General features: G+C 32.4%; 1 protein-coding gene across 2 annotated transcripts in view; it reads right to left on the reverse strand.

Annotated features, from left to right (window-relative positions):
- The window catches only part of LOC118203623 (cation-independent mannose-6-phosphate receptor-like), a 96,646-nt gene that overhangs the window by 13,145 nt on the left and 61,448 nt on the right, over positions 1–22,053 (reverse strand). The window contains exons 9-12 of one of the 2 annotated variants that reach the window (XM_085826150.1): positions 18,025–18,110; positions 17,079–17,237; positions 12,795–12,864; positions 883–917 (exon numbers count right to left, since the gene is read on the reverse strand). In XM_085826150.1, coding sequence (XP_085682276.1) covers positions 883–917; positions 12,795–12,864; positions 17,079–17,237; positions 18,025–18,110 — 350 coding nt within the window. Of the gene's footprint in view, positions 1–882; positions 918–12,794; positions 12,865–17,078; positions 17,238–18,024; positions 18,111–22,053 lie in introns of those variants that run through there. The other variant, XR_015043759.1, reaches the window with a different exon arrangement.

Below are 22,053 nucleotides of genomic sequence, written 5' to 3' on the forward strand. Positions count from 1 at the left end.
TCTTTTATTAAGAAATTTGTTATTTCTTTAGATTTTACGGTGCCAAGTTCTATATGCTTTTGAGAAAACACATGCCGTTTACAGTCATCTTTTCCGCCATGAGCAACTGAGAAGTCTTTGTTGCATACACTGCAGTGTGCGTGATTCACAGAAATTTCGGACGCTTTAATGCATGGAAATTCTGAAGAATATGAATCTTTAAACTTCTGCTTTGATAATTTTGGCTTCTTCGTTCGAGGCAGCATTATGATTAAAAATCTTTCACCTGATTCACAGTTCACAAGACACACGCTAAGCTCTCGCCGTAAACTACACAATGCAGCCGAATGCAGCCTAAACACGCATCAGCGAGGAACCTGGGAGACAGACAATTGGGTGGAACTATTGATAAGTCGTTAACGGTTGGAGTTACTGATCTACGATTGGCTAATTCTTCAAAACTAGGAACGCACTCAACACGTGATATATGATAACACGAGTATTCAGCCAATCATCGGATGAATTTGTTGGTTCCGTTTTGCGTACTGGTTCTCCTGCTCTTGTTTCTGTAAAATCTGTAGTTTTTTCCATACTTTTCGTAGTTCGTAGTTTTTCATGAATTTCCGTAGAAACTATGGAGAATCCGTAGTAGTTGGAGTCTATGTTAATGCTTAGTTTTGGGTATATTCCTATTCCAAAAATCCTATCCTAAAAATTCTAAAAGCCCCTCTCTATTCTAAAAATAGTAATAACTCTTTCTGAACTATGTTTTAAGTCTGCTAAGACTGAGTCTTATAGCAACTATATGACTTCGAAGTTTTCTCGCCATTCTGGATTTACTATGGATGCTAAATATGTGTATAGTATCACAAATCGCTTCAAAATAAGAAAAATAAAGAATACCTTTCATTTGGAAATCCCACTGTAATTGTTTCATCCTAAAAGAATTGTATAAATTAAGTTTTACTTCAGATCTGTCATTTTCATAATACATATATAAAAGGCTAAAAGGATAAACTCTCAGAAATTTTAAAATACATATGTAAATAACAAGCATATTCAATTTTGACTCAAAATATATGTGCAACACAATACATATATAATTAAGATAAAATAACACACCGAACAAGTATTAATTTAGAAATTGAACAACAAAAATCAGCATTATATTTGCAAATTTTCACAGGACTAGTTTTGATGGTTTTATCAAGATGGTTCGGTAAAACCATCGAAACTAATCCTGTGAAAATTTGCAAATTTAATGCTGATTTTTGTTGTTTGACTTCTAAATTAATACAATATACATATATTTAAGAAATGAATAAGAAAAACAAACACTAGATATTTTAAGCTACATACTTAAATACAGTATGATACTAAGCATCCACATTTAAAAGGTTATTTTAAACTTTCATAGAACACATCAGCATTTGCTTAAAATTATGGAAATGCTTAAAAAATGAACCGTGTACCTAATATAGAGCAAAAATATCTCTTACATTCGAAACTATTTGAGAATTTTCTGAAATAAAGGCATGCAAGTTCTGAACCGTAGTAATAATCACTTTATATTATTTTCCCATCATAATCTTATCCAATTCTTAGAGAAATGGTGGCAGAAGGAAAAAAAAAAAAAAAAAGAGAGAAAGAGAGAGAGAATCCCATTCTATTGTCTAGCATAAAGCACAGCATTTTAAACATGTTTAAGTACAGTTATTGTATAAAACAGAGAAGATGTGTATCTTCATGTCTTTCAAACTATCCCTGAACAATTTGACCTAAATCCATGGAAGTATTACCACTGAGGAAGTATATTTGTAGGAAACATAATAGTTGCAGTTATAAGAAACAGTGATTGTGCCACTGCATTGTTTAACCCTTTGAGGTTCGACGCATTAAAAAAAATTGTTTTTGGAAAACATAACTTTACACATAGATAATTAGCCCCTAATACACTGTTATTTCATGGAAAAAAAAAAAAAAAAAAAAAAAAAAAAAAAAAAAAAAAAAAAAACAGGTAAACCTTTAAGGTAATTTATGACGTGGTGGGATACCGCTTGCCCTACCGCACATCTACAGCAGTAAAATGGCATCTTTGCCTGAGCATAAATTCTTCTAAAATGCTCTTCTAAAGTGCTAGTTTTAGCAACCAAATGAAAATGCAAGATATAAAAAACGTTTTTGAATAATTATGTAGAAAATATTCATCAAATTTGCAAAATAGAAAATATTTTTTTCCAAAAAAATTACATAATTTTTAAAAAAATCGCTCTCTGTACAAGTTTTTAGATATTTTTTAATGATATCATAACAGATTTGAAACAGAGAAGATTTTCGCTCTAGTACTTTATTTGCTACATGTTTGAAAGGGAAGATATTTAGAAGGTCATGATGTTTATTTACATTTACCCTCTCTTTCCTCTGCTTAGGATATTTTTCTATGGTGAATCACGCTCACATATCCATTCAGTATTCAATGAGTTCATGTTACAGAGTTATATTTTCATTTCTTTTGGAAAAAATACTAAATATTTGTCAAGTTTTAACATTATTACAATTTATTAAAAAATATAAATTTGCATTATCAACATAAAATGAACATGATACAGTAAGACCCCGCTTAATGCTGTTTAATTTAGCGCTATTTCGGTTTAGCGCTCTTTTATTTCAACCCGGGGATTCTGTTGGAAAATATAGCTTATTTTTAAATTTTTTGTAATGCATCATCTCTCCTCCTTGAAATGTTTATTTAGATTAGTCTTTATTTTTAATATAACATAGTAATTACTTCTACTTCTTTTCTTGCTGCCACTGTTTGCATTGAAAACGGACTGTCTCAACCTAATTGAGATGCAAAAACGAAACAATGTTACGTCATCTGAAAAGCCGATTCGTGCCGATAGCTGATTGGTTGCCGTGAGATGACGTCATTCCTACTTCTGCCATAAGTATCTCGCGTCGCTCTGGCTCAACCCTTCTAGTTCCTGGTTTACCGGCTGGTGTGTGAGCGGTTTCCAGCCCCTTCCAAAGGATGCCTTGATTCCGGTTTACAAGATAATGGTTCCAGATTGAAGTTCTTCAGTTCCGGGGGCTGTCCTGTGAGTGACTACCGTAGGCAGCGTCCATGTTTCTTCAAGGAGGGTGGAATTAAGTGCAAACGGCGTTAGGCCGGTTTTTAAGTGGTTTCACATTAAAATTTTTCAGGTGTTTTCTTGACCATTGATTATGGACTTATGGAATGGGTAGCCTGCTTTATTTTTAGGCGGCATAGTCACTATTTAGAACTTTTTTCATTTTTTTTTTTTTTTTTTTGAAATTTGTTTGTATAGAATGCCAGTGTTTTGGAGTACAGGTAAAAATATTTGATGAATGATGATTATGTTATGTTCTGCCTAATACTCTAATATTGTTGAAATTTATTTTATGTATTTTTATTTTTTTATTATATTGTTAATAAATTGGTTAAGTTCAAAAATCTTTTATTGTCTTCAATGTCTGCACAACATAACTCAGGGAGCTTTCATTGCTACCACTGCTAAATGTTTAATATCTTTAAACTTTAAACTTTGCTTTCGCATCATTTTGGTTATGGGCCCAGTAGCTCCTGAGTTATTTTTAGTGCAGACTTTTGAAGTTTAAAGTTAATTTAGGACTTAAGAGATTGGGGGGGGGCGGTTTTTGTTAAAATTCAAATATGGCTACTGTTAGTGTCATGCATAATATTGCTAAACTTGATGCATGTAATTATTTTACATGGTCCAAAGATATGAAGTTTGTCTTGAATGAAAAAAATGCATGGCTTTTGGTCAAAGGTGTTGAGAAATGTCCTGATTTAGATGATGTTAAGGGTATTGCAAAACAAATTATTGCCGACTTTCAAAATAGAAGTCGATTGGCATTATCGTTAATTTATATGAATGTAAGCCCTGAATATAGAAACTTGATATGTGAAATTGATGACCCAGTAGTGGCATGGAATACGCTTGCCAAATATTTCCAGCCAGATTATAGGTCAAGACATATGTCCCTGTTTTCAGAGTTCTTAAATTGCAAAATCAAGCCAAATGAAAGTATTAGTTTCTTTTCTTCTAGATTAAAACGAGTAACTGAACAGTTAGCTGATATTAATCAGGCTGTAAGAGACTTATATATATGTTTCCAGTTTCTTAGGTTTCTTCCAGATAAATTTGATCAAGTAGTTCAGAATATTTTGAGGTGGCCAGATGAAAAGTTCATTTTTAAAAATGTTGAACTTGAAATTCTAGCAGAGGAAACGCGTCTTAATTTAAGAGAGATGGATAGGGAAAACTCCAATAAGACTATAGAAGTTCAAAGTACTCACTGTGAACCCAAATTTAAGCAGATTAAAGGGCTCAAGTGTTATAAATGTGGCCGTCCAGGTCATATTCAAAAATACTGTAGAATGAGAGGTAATTTTTCCAGATCACCCTCACCTGCTTCTTCTGTTTCCTCAGCTGTATCTAGTAGTAATAAAACATCTTCTAAGTGTAAGAATAAACCCAAGTTGAGTAAAAGTAATAATTCCCATGCACGGTCCCATTTTATAGCTCAAGCCAATGTTAACAATTTGGAAGAAAATGATGATAGTTGGATCTTTGATACGGCTGCATCTCATCATTTTTGTAAAAATCGTGAATTGTTTGATACTTTTTCTCCTGTGAAAAATGAGAATATGCTAGTAGCTATTGATGGGGTAACTTTTCCAATTCATGGGAAGGGTACTGTTAAAATGAAATTTGGGGATACGGTTATTTTGCTTAAAGATGTGTTATATTCACCTGAACTAAGACGAAATTTAATATCTGGACCTAGGGTGGATATCAATGGAGCAAGATTTTATGGTAAAAATGGGCAAATTAAAGTTACTGATGATGAGAATTCAACTTTGTACAAGGCTAAGTTGATAGGAAGTAACTATCATGTGTTCCCGAAAATAATCAAAAAGGGGGCAAATCTGTAAAATTTGAGGCATTCGCAGTTCAGAATAATAACAGTGAATTATGGCATGGTTGGTTTGGTCATATAAATTATGATACTATTGTCAGGACTAGTAAGAGACATTCAGTTCGAGGTCTTCCTGTGTTAAAGCACTCACCTAATTTGTTTTGTGAACATTGCCAAATCAATAAGCAAAGACGAATCTCCTATAGACCTTTAGAAGGTATTCGAGTAAAGAGACCGCTTGAAAGGGTTTTCTCTGATGTATGGGGACCTATTAACATTCCACGTAGGAATGGTGAACGTTATTTCGTTTCCTTTATTGACGAATATTCTCGTTATGTGGTAGTGTACCCCATTGTGGAGAAAAGTCAGGTGTTTGAAGTATTTGAAAGGCATATAGCACGTGCAGAAAGATCTTTGAACCTTAAGTTGAAATACTTTAGGACTGATAATGGGCGAGAATATGATAATGATCAATTCAGGTCATATTGTAATAAAAATGGTGTAAAGCACGAATTTACAGATGTCTATACTCCAGAACAGAATGGAGTTTGTGAGAGATTTAATCAAACAGCTCTAAATAATGTACGTGCAATCTTACACGATAGTGGAATGAGTTCTGAATTTTGGTCAGATGCAGTAATGTATTTTGCATATTCATTTAATAGAATTTGTCATAAGGGCCAAGATAGAACCCCATTCGAATTATACACTAAGCGGAAACCATTAGTACGTCATCTTAAGGCATTTGGAACGATTGCCTATGTGGGAATTCCAAAGGCTAAAAGAAATTCTAAACTCGATCCAAAGGCAACAAAGGGCCGATTGATTGGGTACAGTGTACGAACAAAAGGGTACAAGATTTGGTTGGAAAATGAGCAAAAGGTGGTAGAAACCCTAAATGCTACTTTTAAAGAGTCGATTGGAATGCAGAAAAGTGGCAGTGGAGCTGCACTGGGCACCCTACCTGATTTGGAATCTGAAGAAAGGGTAGAGTTCTAATCTACTGACACTCCAGTTGGCTATTTTCCTGAAATAGAGGAAAGAACCGATACCAATGTACCTTCTTCTACAATTGGCACTGACACTCAATCTACATTGAGACAGGTAACTTGGCTTCGTAAACCTGTTCCAAGGCCAGACAGCACTCGTACGGATGTGTATTATTTTGAGAGGGGGTGTAATCAAAGACTACGATCACCAAATGATGTAGAAAGGTATTGCACTGAACATAATATTCAGTATGATCCTACCTTGTTTGATTTCAAGGGAAGCAATACTTATAGTGGTGAAATCGACCCAACTGGTACTCTTTCAACGTCGTATACCCGAGATAGCTGACTAGATGTTTCAATTCCAAACACTTAAACCAGGCAATGAAATCCACAGAAAAGCTTAAATGGATAGAGGCAATGGAAGAGGAAATGGCCAACATGCAAAAGCATAAGGTATGGCATCTTGTTCCACTTCCTAAAGACAAGACTCCACTAGGTTGCAGGTGGATTTTTAACATTAAACGTGACGAATTTGGAAACATTGTTCGTTTTAAAGCTCGTTTAGTGGCTCAGGGTTATCGGCAAATTAAATACGATACCTATGATGAAACCTACTCTCCTGTAGTCAACTTTTCAGTAATAAGACTCTTCTTCTCCCTTTTAGTTGCACACCTAGGATGGGCAAATATACAATGTGACGTGAAAAGTGCCTATCTCTACGCTCCTTTATCAGAGGAAATTTACATGTCCCAACCGCAGGGTTTTGTAGAGCGAGATAAAGAAACTTTTGTGTGTCGATTAGATAGAGCCTTGTATGGTTTACATCAGAGTGGCCGATTATGGTACTACGAGTTGGATAGAACACTATGTAACCTAGGGTTCATCAAGTTTGAGTGGTGTAATTGTGTCTATCGTTTTAAAGATTTTGTCATTCTGTTGGTTTATGTTGATGATATAGTTGTGTTTGGGAAAAGTGAAGTTCAGGCCGAAAGGATATTAAAAGTCCTGAGTTCACATTTTGATTTGAAAATTTTAGGTAAAACAAGAAAGCTTCTGGGTGTGGAATTTGAATATGGGAAAAATAGTGTTTTAATTCATCAGTAATTATATATAGAAGACATAGTTAATCGATTTAAGTCTTTTAAAATACAAATTACTTCCCTTCCAATAGTTAAAGGTGTGAAATACTCAAAGTCTCAAAGTCCCAGTACACAAGAAGAAACGACTGAAATGATGAATTATCCTTATAGAAATGTTTTGGGATGTCTATCGTTTCTTTGCAATCGTACTCGTCCGGATATAGCTTATGCTGTTAATATATTTTCTCAGTTCCAAAGCAATCCTGGTAAGTTTCACTGGGAAGGATTACTTAAACTCTTAGGGTACGTTTCCAATACCAGACAGCACAAACTCAAGCTGGTATGCAAGGAACTGAAGCTCAATATATATTCAGATTCGGATTTTGCTTCAAGCAGGGATGATATGGTGTCTATTGGTGGACAACTAGCTTTGTTGGGAGAATCACCTGTATCTTGGCGTACGTTTAAAGAAAGGGGAGTGAGTTTATCTACTATGGAGGCTGAATTTATCTCAATGACTGAATCAGCAAAAGAATTAGTCTGGTTTAAAAACATTTTGGATGAATGCATTCAGTTTAAAATTGCAAGTAACTATGTTTTGAGACCAATATTGTTTGCTGATAATATGGCTGCTATATGTTTTACAAAATCACCCATTGAAAACTCGAGGACAAAACATATAGATGTGAAACTATTTTTCATTCGTGATCTATTGAACAGGGAAATTTTTGATTTAAAATATGTCCCAAGTAAAGATAATCTGGCTGATCCCATGACAAAACCGCTGACTAAGCATAATCTGGTTAAATTTTGTGGAACAATTTTCTTATGAAATTTGTTTTTGTGTGTATTTAAATTAAGAGTTTTGTTAATTTGAAAAATATGTTATAAGTCATATATGATGGATATTAGGTAAATGTAAAATTGTACAGTGTAAAATGTTGTATGAGTGACCAGGGCCCTGGGTAAATGTATTGAGCGTATGATCATATATATGACTTTGTATTGTTTTGTAACATGTTGGACTTTCTTGCTACGGTAAAATTTTTGAATAATGGGATAAGATTTTCCCAAAGAAAAATGTTCTTAAAAATTTCTGAATGAAATTGTGATATTTATTTATTTCTTATTGAATTTTTGTAAAGATACTGGCATTCGGTTTTTATTTCAGGTCGGAGATGATGATGTGGGGGGCATTTGTTGGAAAATATAGCTTATTTTTAAATTTTTTGTAATGCATCATCTCTCCTCCTTGAAATGTTTATTTAGTTTAGTCTTTATTTTTAATATAACATAGTAATTACTTCTACTTCTTTTCTTGCTGCCACTGTTTGCATTGAAAACGGACTGTCTCAACCTAATTGAGATGCAAAAACGAAACAATGTTACGTCATCTGAAAAGCCGATTCGTGCCGATAGTTGATTGGTTGCCGTGAGATGACGTCATTCCTACTTCTGCCATAAGTATCTCGCGTCGCTCTGGCTCAACCCTTCTAGTTCCTGGTTTACCGGCTGGTGTGTGAGCGGTTTCCAGCCCCTTCCAAAGGATGCCTTGATTCCGGTTTACAAGATAATGGTTCCAGATTGAAGTTCTTCAGTTCCGGGGGCTGTCCTGTGAGTGACTACCGTAGGCAGCGTCCATGTTTCTTCAAGGAGGGTGGAATTAAGTGCAAACGGCGTTAGGCCGGTTTTTAAGTGGTTTCACATTAAAATTTTTCAGGTGTTTTCTTGACCATTGATTATGGACTTATGGAATGGGTAGCCTGCTTTATTTTTAGGCGGCATAGTCACTATTTAGGACTTTTTTCATTTTTTTTTTAAATTTGTTTGTATAGAATGCCAGTGTTTTGGAGTACAGGTAAAAATATTTGATGAATGATGATTATGTTATGTTTTGCCTAATACTCTAATATTGTTGAAATTTATTTTATGTGCTTTTATTTTTTTATTATATTGTTAATAAATTGGTTAAGTTCAAAAATCTTTTATTGTCTTCAATGTCTGCACAACATAACTCAGGGAGCTTTCATTGCTACCACTGCTAAATGTTTAATAACTTTAAACTTTGCTTTAGCATCAGATTCCACGAAATCGCTCGCAGCATACGGGGATTTTTCGAAATATTATGCAGCGATAGGTTTCAAATACATATCCGAAAGAGTGTACTTGTATTTCTTGTTTGGTGCGGTATTGTACAGACATATTTTGAAGGGGTAAATGTGGAAGATGTCGAAGAAATAATTCAAGAAGCAGCGGCTAGTCTTTCTAATGATGAGCTCAAGGAATTAACTGAACAAGAAGAAAACAAAAATGTTGACAGCAGTGATTCAGAAATAGAGCAAAAAGAACTTTCGATGACGTTTGTAAAAAGGAGTTTGTCTACCATAACTGAAATAATGGATCAATTCATTGAAAATGATCCGAATTTTGACAGGAGCTCAAAAGTAAGGCGTGGTGTTAGAGATGCTCTATCCGTTTATGAAGAACTTTTAAGAGAACAACGCAAAAGAAAATGCTTTTGAAAATGCAAACAACATTAGATGCTTTTGTCACAAAAAGGCAGAACACTGAAAACGCGGAAGGCTAACTAAATATGACTGACTTAGAATTTTATTTGTTTTTTTTAAGAATATTCGTAATGTTATTTATATTTTTTTTTTATTTTTGCAAGAAATAATAATGTGGTATTAATTTGGGCTTTAAGAAATAAATGTTAGGTTTTATTTTTATTTAAAAAACATACTTTTTAAATTTAATACCTAATCAATTTCCTAGCCATCTTCCCCTAACCCCAATATTTACATATAAAGATAGCCTCGTTTAGCGCTGTTTCGCATTACGCTCTACTTTGATGGAACGTACCCCCGCGTTAAGCGGGGTCTTACTGTACTTGAATTTAAAAATATTTGAACGGTGCTGCCATCTAGTAGCAGCAATTTCTACATGCACATGGGACGTATATGTCCTACCCTTTAATTTCAACTATACTTAATTAATATAAATGAATTCAAATAATAATTTTTATTAGAAAAGGAAACTTTCACATAAAAATATTCATTCTAACACCAAAAGTTGTTGTTCAAATAGTTTAATTTGCATTAGAAATTAAGGAAAAAAAACTGCTTCAAAACGAGACCTACAAAGAATATTTATTTTACATTATTTCCATGAATGAATACTAGTGCTGCCATCTGTTATACATTTAGAGAACTAAAAGATGTAATTGTATGTATTTTAAATGGAATTTTGCAGCTTTCATCTGAAAGATAGAACCTGATAAAAAAGGTGGGATGCCTGGTTATGTCATTAACAATACATATTGTTATGTTTTTGTATTTAGTTTGCTATTTTTTTAGTAGAATTGTAATTAAATTGTTTCATTTCCCCATGCAAAGTTGTGCGCGGCTAGTTTTAAGAGAAAGCTACGCCGAAACAGTAAAAATATAGGAGCACATGCATTTAATATATAGATGTCTCGTAATTGTTTTATCCAGAACAATTGAGAAAATGGAAATTACCAGAATGTTCTTGTGCACAATTAAAAAGCTTTAAAAAGGCTTAGGAAAATATTTTAATTCAGTTGTTTACTTAGTACTGTTATTGATTGTAGCAAATTCATGGTGAGATCGGATTAGCTTTCTCTGCTTGGAATTATGTTCTATTTAAGGTTTTAGTAGTTTCAAATATAACTACTGTGAGTTATTGCGATATTGTACGAATATATGAGGAAATTTCAGCATTTTGTTTTATTTCTTGGGATAAGAATAAATTTTATTAACTTTTTATGGACTTGAGAATTCAATCCATTATGAACCCGTACATACGCAACAATATATTCTTTCTTAGAGGATTATAAGTGGACCTGCCACAAACCATGATATACCTCTGTATAGTATACAATGTTTTACCACAAGAAATTAACAGTCTGGATTATAAATTTCTGTAGGTTCAAGGTATATTCGTCACCTGTACAATATAGTGATAAATCACACTCTGGTTGGCTATTCGTAGGCACTGATAATTTGAAGCATGCAGTTGAAACGTAAATTTACATTACCGTCTAACCACACTAGCGAGAGCAGTTTGGCTGAGAGCCAAGATGGATCAGTTTAATTGAAGTGGTGTGGGTTAAGCAGGGGTATTTTTCCCTCTCGGAGGCCGTAGCAGTAGTAACAACTTTAATATTATTATTAATCTCTCGTGCATTTGAAATAGATGAATAATAAATAATGTACAGGTTACTGGCAATATTGAAACACAGGCTCAAGAGCTGCATGCAATATGTCGCGCAAAGCATGTAATTATATTTTTTTAAAATAAGTTTTTATACCTTTTCTTCTCTTGTTCATATGTCACTATTTTTTTTAGTGTCAAATAAAAGTTATTGCTGTGTTCCATCATTGGAGTCTACTTCAAATTGTTTAAGAAGTATCACAGGGTTTGGGCGAAAAGTGCGGGTATTTTTTCCTCTTGGGAGGTCGTGGGTCATTTAGTGCTTTATCTTACAATCATCGAGCATTACTGTTACTGACCTTCTTTTACTTTCAAATCTTCATTTTTACAATGAGTTCTAGTGTTCCAGAAAGCTCTAGAAATAAACCTTTTTGCAGCCATTTTAAGAAATTAGTGTATAATTTGATTAAAGTTTGCGATGAAGAATGACAATTAGGAAGACTGACCATCCCAGTTAAGCAGCCAAAAATGTAAAGGGCAAAAAAAAAGGTATGGCATGTCTAATTAAAACTAAAATAATTTTCTGCAACCTCTTCTCATTAAATTGCTTTATTTTATTTATAGATCATTTGATTATATTAATAAATGTCATTTATTAAAGAATCTTTAACAGATAAAAGTTTCATTCAGTGTTTGAAAATATTAAAAATTAACTAAGATGCATTATTTAAATTATTATTAACTTAATTGATATCTATTAAATTAATATTATCTATTAAAATATTTATAAACTGATGATGAATTGTATTAAGACAAATAGTTTACTATTACAGTTCTTTTAACGGTTTTTCTTTGAAATGTCACGATCTGATGTTTCTATGCATTTTAATTTAATTCTAAAATTTTAAAATTTCATGGTACATCATCTTAAATGTATGAAGCGCATACTAAAATTTTCTGTTGTGCAGCACTTGAAAGATAGAGCATGAAATGGAAGAAACATTTAAATCTAACCGGGCTAGTGCACTCACCCCTACATGACTGATAGATAAGCCTACTTCCGCCCTACACCGGATATTTACATAAATCTCGAATACGTGGTCGGACAGTAACAAAGATTTGAACAAATGACAAATAAAGACGAAAAACATTCATGAAGAAATTAAAGTAATCATAAATAACTGACTATCATCACTGGCAGCAGAATTCCATGAGTACAGTATCAAAAAGCTCCTTCATATGATTAATGTTCAAGCCAATAAGAATATTACGTACAAAACAGATAATTTATATGTCAATTCAGAGCATATACATTTTTTTTTTGCAAAATTTTTCTTGTATTTTTATTGCAAAGCAGAACTTACTAAAACAATAAACTTCATTTAAGTTTCTACAGAGTTTCAAACACAAAATAGCAAGTACTCTCACAAGAAGCACAAAGGAGAATACAGAAATTACCTTGTATTCTTTTGTTAAGATAGGCACTCTTAAAGAGGTAACATATGACTGTCTAAATTAGTAAAGTTAAATACTCAGTCAGACTATTAAATTTGACCTGAAGGCTGTTTAAATCAGTTATTGTCAGGCAATCTTACATTGAACTTACCTTTTTGTACCTGAAGTAAGGAAGATTCTCTGCAGCATAAAAGCTCCGAAATTTTGAAGAGATTGCAGCTCTAAAGAAAAAATAATTAATCAAATTAGTTTAAAAATACTTATTTGTACAAAATAGACAAAATGTGTAATTACTTTGACATATTGGACGGAAGGACAGAAACAAATTCAGAAGCACATGACATGTTACAGACATGCTCTTGGGGCACACAATGCATGCCGCATAGGCCTGTAAATTTAAATCTGATAAAAAATCATTTTTTGTTTAACTCTATTATAATAAATCTGTATTAGCTAGTTTTAAATGATAGCCCAAAACTAAAATATTGACTTTAGAGTCAAAATGAAACAAGCTGCACTCTTTTACTATGTCTTTCTACCCATTCCTCTTTGTAAAAGGATTGTGCATGCCAAAAAGTGTCAGCACTCAGTTTATGAAATATTTACAGAATGCAAAGCAAACGTCTCCCCCTACCTCTCCTTTAATTCCGCAAGGCCCACCAGCAGCCAAGCGGTAAAGTCGTCGAACAGTGGTAGTTCGGTCCAAGGTTTGAATCAAGCGAATGGGCTAGCTGCATGGGAGTTTTCATGGTTTGCCTCATGTGTAACGTGTATACGAGCTAGTTTCCCTTCGAAACTCCTCCACGAAGGCATTCTTTCCTTTAGGCAAATAGCCCATTAAGCTTTACCCTAATCATATAAACCAAATCAAACCAAACGTTTCATTCATTCCCTTAGGCAGATAGTCTTCGAGACTTTTCCCTAATCACATAAACCAAACCTTTCATTCCGGAAAAGAAATCCTCCTCAGGGATTGGATAGATATTGCCCTCTTGTATGCTGTGGTGCCAAAACTAAAAGGACAGACTATTTAGTGTTTACCATTGAATTCAGAGCAATTTTATGCTAATTGTGAAGTTTATGCTGTACTACATATTTAATTTAACGCTCAATTATTGTTTCTTTCATAATGCTCCACATCACAATGTATTGTTACGGATTTTGTATTTATTTAGCTATTTTTAGTAGAATTTCTAATTAAAATTTTATATTCCTGTGCAATGCAGCACGAGATTTATTTGAAGAGAAACTAAGCATTTAACATTTTAATGAATAGATATCTCGTAATTGTACTCGTTTGCTATCCAGAAAAATCGAGAAAATACGAGAATGTTCTCGTGCATGATAAAAAAACTTGTACAAGCTGGAGGAAAACATCTCAACTCAGTTGTTTACTTAGTTCTTGTTGAATGCAGGGAATTCGCGGTGAGATCGGACTAGCTTTCTCAGTGTTTGAGTTCTATTTAATGTTTTAGTTAAAATATAACTACTGTGAGATATTGGGATATTGACTATCTCTGAAGAAATTACACCATTTTGTGATATTTGTTGTGATAAGAATAACTTTTATTCAATTTTGATCAGACTAGTGCATTCAATTTATTATGAACTGGTACGCACGCAACAGTATTATTCTGCAAAATTAAAGAGAATATCTTCTTGATAAATTTGAAGCAAAATACATAATTGTCTGGTTATTAGTTATGCTAAAAATATATTTTATTTGGTTTCTTTTCAGTTGTTTTGTAGTGATAGAATAATTGCTTGGACTAAAGCTGAAATAACATAATTCAACACTTCAAATATGAAATAATTCTACAGATGGCAAGTACTGCATGGGCAGATTTTACTTAAGACAGCAACCCTTTTAAGAAGCCTTGGTATGCTTGCTAACTGGAAAGCATCAGTGTTTTAATATTTCACATAACCTGCATTGCGCGTGCACTTCAACCTCGGTAGTAATGGCAGGAAAAGGGGGTAAAAATACTTTATCAAACAGAAGTCATAAATTTCAACTCATGTATATGTGGCAGCTCCAAAAATGCGCAGAAGACAGCGAGTATCATTTTGTTCGCTTAAATGCGATTTATGTTTGCGTTTTATCTATGACAGTTATACTGTTTTTTGCTTAAAAGTGTATTACCATAATATAGTGAATATTTGATTTACGTCTGGTTAATTTTTTCCTTTTTGGGCTTCTCTGAATTTCCATAAAGCTTTGTTTTAAAGTTTTAGTAGTTAACGTTTCTCCTAAAACATTTCAAAAATGACTGAAAACGGAACAGAGAGTGTGAAACAAGATATGATTAAAAACCCATTTAGCCCTCCCCCTTTCTTTGAAGGGGAAAAAAAAGAGATAATCAAAAACAGCAGGCCTTGTTCTTCTTTAAAAAATTTATGCTGTAAGAATAATGATAAAAAATGCATGAATTTGCAAGACATTTCCAAGCTGTTCAGTACAAGGAAACTAGCTGGTTAGCAGACTATGGTGTTAACGAAAAGTTGTTCTGATGGCTTTTCTGCTGTTTTGGAGTTGATAAAACAAGGATGGATTTAGCAGTTTGAATATATTATCAATATCCATCTCTCCTTTGAAGGTCTATTGGCAAATTTCAATTAAGTTTAATAATATTGTTCAGAATTTGGCATTTAAAAAGCTAATGTTAGTTCAATTATAAATTAAATGGTTTTATTTCTCGCGCAGTGCAGCGCGTGACGAATATTAAAAGAAAGCTAAGCCGGAAAATTGAAAATACAAGAGCGCATGCATTAAATAAATAAATATCTCTTTTTGATTTCGAGAAAGTACTAGAAAATTCTAGCGCGTGATTTTTAAATCTTATAAAAGGAGGAAAACATCTCAGTTCGTAGGAGTTGCTTAGTTTGTTGTTGTTTAGAAAACTGCTCTTGTTGATTGTAGCGAATTCGCGGAAGCTTTCTTTAGCTGTTTTGAATTACGTTCTATTGGACATTTGAGTAGTTAAAAGATAACTATTGTGAGATATTGTAATACTGCATGATAATTTGAGAAAATTTAAGCATTTTTGTTGTGATAATAATAAATTTTTGTTCATTTTTCATCGGACTTGTGCATTTGTTTCATAACGAACCCGTACGCACGCAACAATATTGTTTTATATTTTATATATATGACGTCACTCTGAAATTTCTGAGACACGCACAGACGCTAAGTGGCAGGAAAAAATATTGGTTAGATTCGAAAATATGAACTATTTTAGCCTAGCTCGCGATGTTTTACTGCCCGATTGCAAACAGTTTAGAATAGAATAAATTTTAGGCAGAAGAAAAAATGGAGTGAATGCAAGAATATTATTGCGCTATGATTTTCTAAGATTTTAAAGTGGAATTAAATCTAGAAAAATGCATTCAACATTTATAATTAGTATTTGGGAATGAATTCCCATCTCGTTCTACTGTAGTCAGATGGTTTACGGAATGTCAGAGTGATTGCAATTTCCTATAAAGCTGAAGAACACACAGGAAGGCCATTGTTAGCAGCAATACCAGATAATGTGTTTGCCATATGGAAAATGTTAATTGATGATAATCGCTGCACCTACCAAATAATACAGAAGGAACATTAACATTCGGATCTGCTGCCATGCATGAAATTATTCATGAAGAAATGCATATGAAAAAAATTGTTTACTGTTGGGTTTCCCCATAACTTAATTGAATACCAAAAAGAGAAGCTAGTCAGAATCAATAAAGAAACCTTTATAGATGATGGTACCATATTATTTCTAAAATCACAAAAGTTAAGTTTTTGGAAAATTTGTCTACAGAAGAGCAGTGATGCGGGGAAGATTAATTAACTTGAACACTCCTAGAATTTCATAAGCATAACTTTAAAAACATATGTGCATCTAAAAAATTTCAGAGAGTAACCCTTGTGTGTTTATATATATACACACACACACATCCTTATAATGAGTTGATATAACTTCAATGATTTTAAAATGATGGGTAATAATTTAAATTAATTTTATGCAGATTTCACACAAAAATTCACTGTTTCCTTTGCCTTTATATCCCAATCATTTATAGTAAGCTGCAGTTATAAAAATACCGAAATACAACAATAATACTTTTTTAACCAAACAGAAGGGATATTTTATAATTAAATAAAAATTTAAATTCATTCTTGCTCTTTATTACAAATTTTTCAATGTGGTTAAATTATCTTAGCATCAAGCTTGAAGGTTTAAACAATTTTAGATTTATCTGTTACAAATGGCCCTCACAACTCAGTACATGTCAGTTAGTAAGCAGGATTTAGAAAAATAAAAGTAAGTGTAACATGTTGTATATTTGGTATGGATGATAGAGTTTACCAAATACTGTTAAAAAATAAAAATAATAAATAAATAATAAAAAAAATAAATAAAAAATAAAATTAAAAAAAAAAACATACCTTCTTGTTGGCTTCGCAAATATGAATGCGATTACCATCAGAATTATTAGAATAATGATGACACCCACTGCGATTTCAACTTTATGACCAGATAGTCCCTCATCTTTGAATGGATTTGGCTGCGAACGAGGACTTGTAGGTTTGGAATGAAGATCCTTCCTTTAAATCAAGGGGGGGGAATTAATAAAAAAAATCAAGGGGGGGAATTAATAATACAGGATTTGATTACTTTCACTATCAGGAAAATTTTCGTATTTAAAGATTCTCAAAACCTACAGATCTGATCTTTTACACTCAGCATTTAAAAGATAGTTATAATAATAAACAAATTATTTAATTTTTATAACATTACAGATACTTTCAATATACAGAAGACTCACCCAGCCCTTATGTAATCAAATGAAAGAATGATAACATACACAAATATCAATATATGCACAAAGAGAAATCCAAAAGTTTAAATGCATAAACAAATAAATTCAAATTATAGTTGTATCAGTTTGGATTAATTAAATATAGCAAAACACTACAAAAATATTGGTCTAGGAAGACATGCATCAATGCAGAACTTTCTACTGAAAGTATGAGTCAGTTGCTTCAGTTCTACTGAAAGTATGCCTGTGTTAACATGGGAAAAAACACAAACTGTGCACCACTTGGTGGATAAAACTTGCAATAAAGCTAACAATTAAAGAGCACTTTAATTTTCAGAATAAAATTTCATAAAACACATTTTTATTTTTTAGAACTACAAACTTAGAATTGCAAACACATAGACAAAGTAAGGTGTATGTTACATGCAACTAGGAGCAAATTTAAGTTTTATTAAATTCTATAAAGTGTCATAAATTAACTTTGGTTAACAAAACAAAAATATTCTTTAAAGGCAGAGATTAAAGTTTCAAAATATATTTGACACAAAATAAAAACAATAATTTTAACATACTTGAGAAAATCAGGACACACTACTATTGTTTTCCAATCAAAAATATAATCACAGTCACCCGATTCATAAACAAAAACAGGATTGCCCTAAAATATAGTAACTCAAATATATTTTTTCATGATTATGTATAAAATTTTTATAAGAACAAGGAGAAAACATAAGAAAGCATAAATCCCTTATTCCGACATGTAAGGGATGGCCAGAAGATAACACTGTATTAAAAATTGAAATATTTTTTTACTGCACCTCTTAATGCAGATGGATTTATTAATATAAAGACACTTTAAAAATTAAAAAGGATTTATTTTGTTTTGCAACATCATCATTAATTAGAATCAGGAATAAATTTGAAACACAAACAAATTATCACAATCTAAGATAACAGCATTTCGTGCATGTAAAAATTATTTCCAAATATCCACATGTGCTAAATTATAAATTACAGAAATATACAACAGATTTACAGAGCAGATATATATCTCCTTGAAAATTTACATCTACACAACGTTTTCAGTTAAAATAATGATCAGAAAAGTAAACTTAAAGTTTAACATGTATATACATAGTAATAATGCTTCGTTGAGGCACTACTGCAATAATTGAATCAGAATTAAATAGAGAATAGCATTTTATATAATTTCACACATGGAACAGGCATAATATCCAAATAAATTTTACACCTTTTAAAGCTAATGTGTGTGAACTATTCCCATAAGTAGATACATAATTAAGAAATGGCAAGAAATGCTGGTTGTTTGTTAACAGTTTCAGCAAAAGAGGGATGATGGTATCCATTGCAAAGATGATTCCCAATGTAACCCTGGGCCACTATCCACTCGAAGTGTCAAAACAAATGTATAAATAAGTAAAAAAAACTTAAAAACGTGTTCAACAGATGCAATTTATCTTTTTATCTGGCTGGATAAGCACATATCCAGAACATAACTGTCAAGCATTTAGAATATGCAAAGGAAGCAACATTGACTGTAGCAACTGATCAGCTCATCAACGTTAAACAGAAAGCCAGTTTCCCAATCAAAAATATAAATATAATCTTTAAAAGTATCCCATCCTCGACAACACTGAAACAATTTCATGGCGGTTCTGTTGGATTAAACATGCGGAGAACTAGCTGATAACCCGAAGATTATTATTATTGAAATCCCTAGGGTTTAGTATCCTCTACCTCCGCATCATAAAAATAAAATAAGTGAGCAGAATTAAGAAAGTATATATGACAGACCGTAAGGTAAGTAAATTAAAAGAAATCAAATTAACTTGAGAAAGTTTAAGGAGAAAACGTCAGCTTTTAAAAGAATATATGAAGTTTGAAGAAAGTAACAGTGATTAGAAGAATTTGATCTTGAGATGGTCTCACATCTAACACATTAACCAATGAGCTAGGGAGAGAATGGATATTTTGTAGTTTGCCTTCCTCATATTTCTGAGGGGTTCCTGTTTTAAGTTTCTTTAAAAATAAAAACCATCCAAAAGATAAAAGTGAAAAAAAAAAAGAGTTTAAGATAAGCACTTTACTGCCTTATACAGTACAAAGTCCGAAATCCGGACCTCAAAGAGCATTACCAACTTTTTGTTTTTTATTTCATTACATATTTTTTTCTGAGCTGTACGCATGCGCATTTGATTCCCCCTCCCACGCATAATAAAACATGGAGAGTCCCAATTCTTAATTTCACTTTGGCACTAATAATAATGTAGCTCGTTATTGAAGAAACAATCATTTTACCATAAATTTGTTTGATCAATATTTTGGCTTTGTAGCTGCCAATCATACATCTCAAATTGAAACATTCTACAGATACATCGTTCATTTTACACCTACTAATATTTTATACTCCTGACGCCAACTTGGCGAATCATTATTTATTATATTTTGCTTTCATCACTAGTAATTGAGAAACAGCATGGTAACCTTTTATGGTGAGACTACGCTTAGCAATGATTACAGATTTAAGTTACATGCGCTTAGAAATGTTGACAGGAAATATTTAACAAAAATTTCTTTTCATATGCTAAAAGTAGATTTTGTTAATGGTACTCATACATTTAGTGCTATTTGAATTAAGAATAACTGATTTCTTTATTCACATACACCCAGAACCAGCACCAGAGTTCATATAGCCGCACCGAGCAGCAGAATTTAGGGAAGACAAAGGGAAGTGCTTGGTAGCAGAATTTAGGACCAACAGAGACTGCATCAGGCCCTGGCCCACAATAAGCCTTAAGTATATGTTGAAATTTATTTATTCAGGACTCAGATAATTGTTAAGAATGTGCAAGAAATAGGCTAAGTATAATAAATAACTAATACAAGTCAGGCTTAAATGTCTCAGTGCATGATAAAAGCAAGATGAAATTTAGTGGAACAACTTGTCTTTAGTCGCCAATCTCAGAATACATAGCTGTGTATAGTGAATGATAGCTAAACTTTATGATGATAGCCTAGAATCTGAAGATTTTCAGATATCGCAAACGAAAGGTGAAATTTTTCATCACTAGTAATTGAGAAACAGCATGGTAACCTTTTATGCTGAGATTATGCTTAGCAATGATTACAGATTTAAGTTACATGCGCTTAGAAATGTTGACAGGAAATATTTAACAAAAATTTCTTTCCATATGCTAAAAGTAGATTTTGTTAATGGTACTCATACATTTAGTGCTATTTGAATTAAGAATAACAGATTTCTTTATTCACATACACCCAGAACCAGCACCAGAGTTCATATAGTCGCACCGAGCAGCAGAATTTAGGGAAGACAAAGGGAAGTGCTTGGTAGCAGAATTTAGGACCAACAGAGACTGCATCAGGCCATGGCCCTCAATAAGCCTTAAGTATATGTTGAAATTTATTTATTCAGGACTCAGATAATTGTTAAGCACGTGCAAGAAATAGGCTAAGTATAATAAATAACTAATACAAGTAATAATAATTTAAAGAAATGTTTAATAAAGTAAAAAAAAAAAAAAAGTAAATATTAAGCTTTTTTTTTTAAATTATGAAACTCTTTAGATGCTTAAATGTCTCAGTGCGTGATAAAAGCAAGATGAAATTTAGTGGAACAACTTGTCTTTAGTCGCCAATCTCAGAATACATAGCTGTGTATAGTGAATGATAGCTAAACTTTATGATGATAGCCTAGAATCTGAAGATTTTCAGATATCGCAAACCAAAGGTGAAATTTTCCAATTAGCAGATTTTGTAAAGAAATGTGGAGAAGTGGTAATAAATGAAGAGGCTATAAAAGAAGCTTTTCACTGTGATGACAGTGATTCTCAATCATCAATCAATCACTGGATGGCAAAATCTGTAGTATGATTCTACATCCAGAAAATACCACTACGGACAGAGTGATGAAAAGATTTCGATTGACAAGTTAGTCAGAATTCTAGATACAGCAATTGCAGGACTTCAACAATGGAACTTTGTAACTGAAAAGAAATTATATCTGTCTATAGAATTAAAGAGAAAGTATATGCACAAAAAATGAAGTAACTTAAACAACTTACATTTAAAGAAATGTTTAATAAAGTAAAATAAATAAATAAATAAATAAATAAATATTAAGTTTTTTTTTAAATTATGAAACTCTTTAGATCATAAATGCTTCATTATTTCATAAATCAGAATTTCATATTTTTAATTTTATTATTTCTTCACGTGACTTTACTAGATTTAAACTGATGATCTAATATCCGGAAAAATCCCAAACTGGTACCGCAAAAATCAAGACGAGTCCAGATCTGGGACTTTGTACTGTATCACTTAGTCCTTTAGACAAACAGAGAAATTTTCTTGAAATCGGCATATGCGAAAAGTCTTAAGCTAAAAGCAAGAGTTCCTGGAAAGACAAATCACATAAAAATAAATACATTTTGACACTAGAAGGTACGCCATACATTGAAGGCTGAAAGTATTATAAATACTGTAGAAAACTAAGTACCTGCATGTTAAAAAACTATTTCAAAGTGGAGAAAAAACTAAAAATAATAAAAATTAGATAAAAC

This window comes from Stegodyphus dumicola, chromosome 11 (genome assembly GCF_044657685.1).
Source record: "Stegodyphus dumicola isolate Sdum_Otavi_A_Nest chromosome 11, ASM4465768v1".
NCBI classification, from domain to species: Eukaryota; Metazoa; Arthropoda; class Arachnida; order Araneae; family Eresidae; genus Stegodyphus; species Stegodyphus dumicola.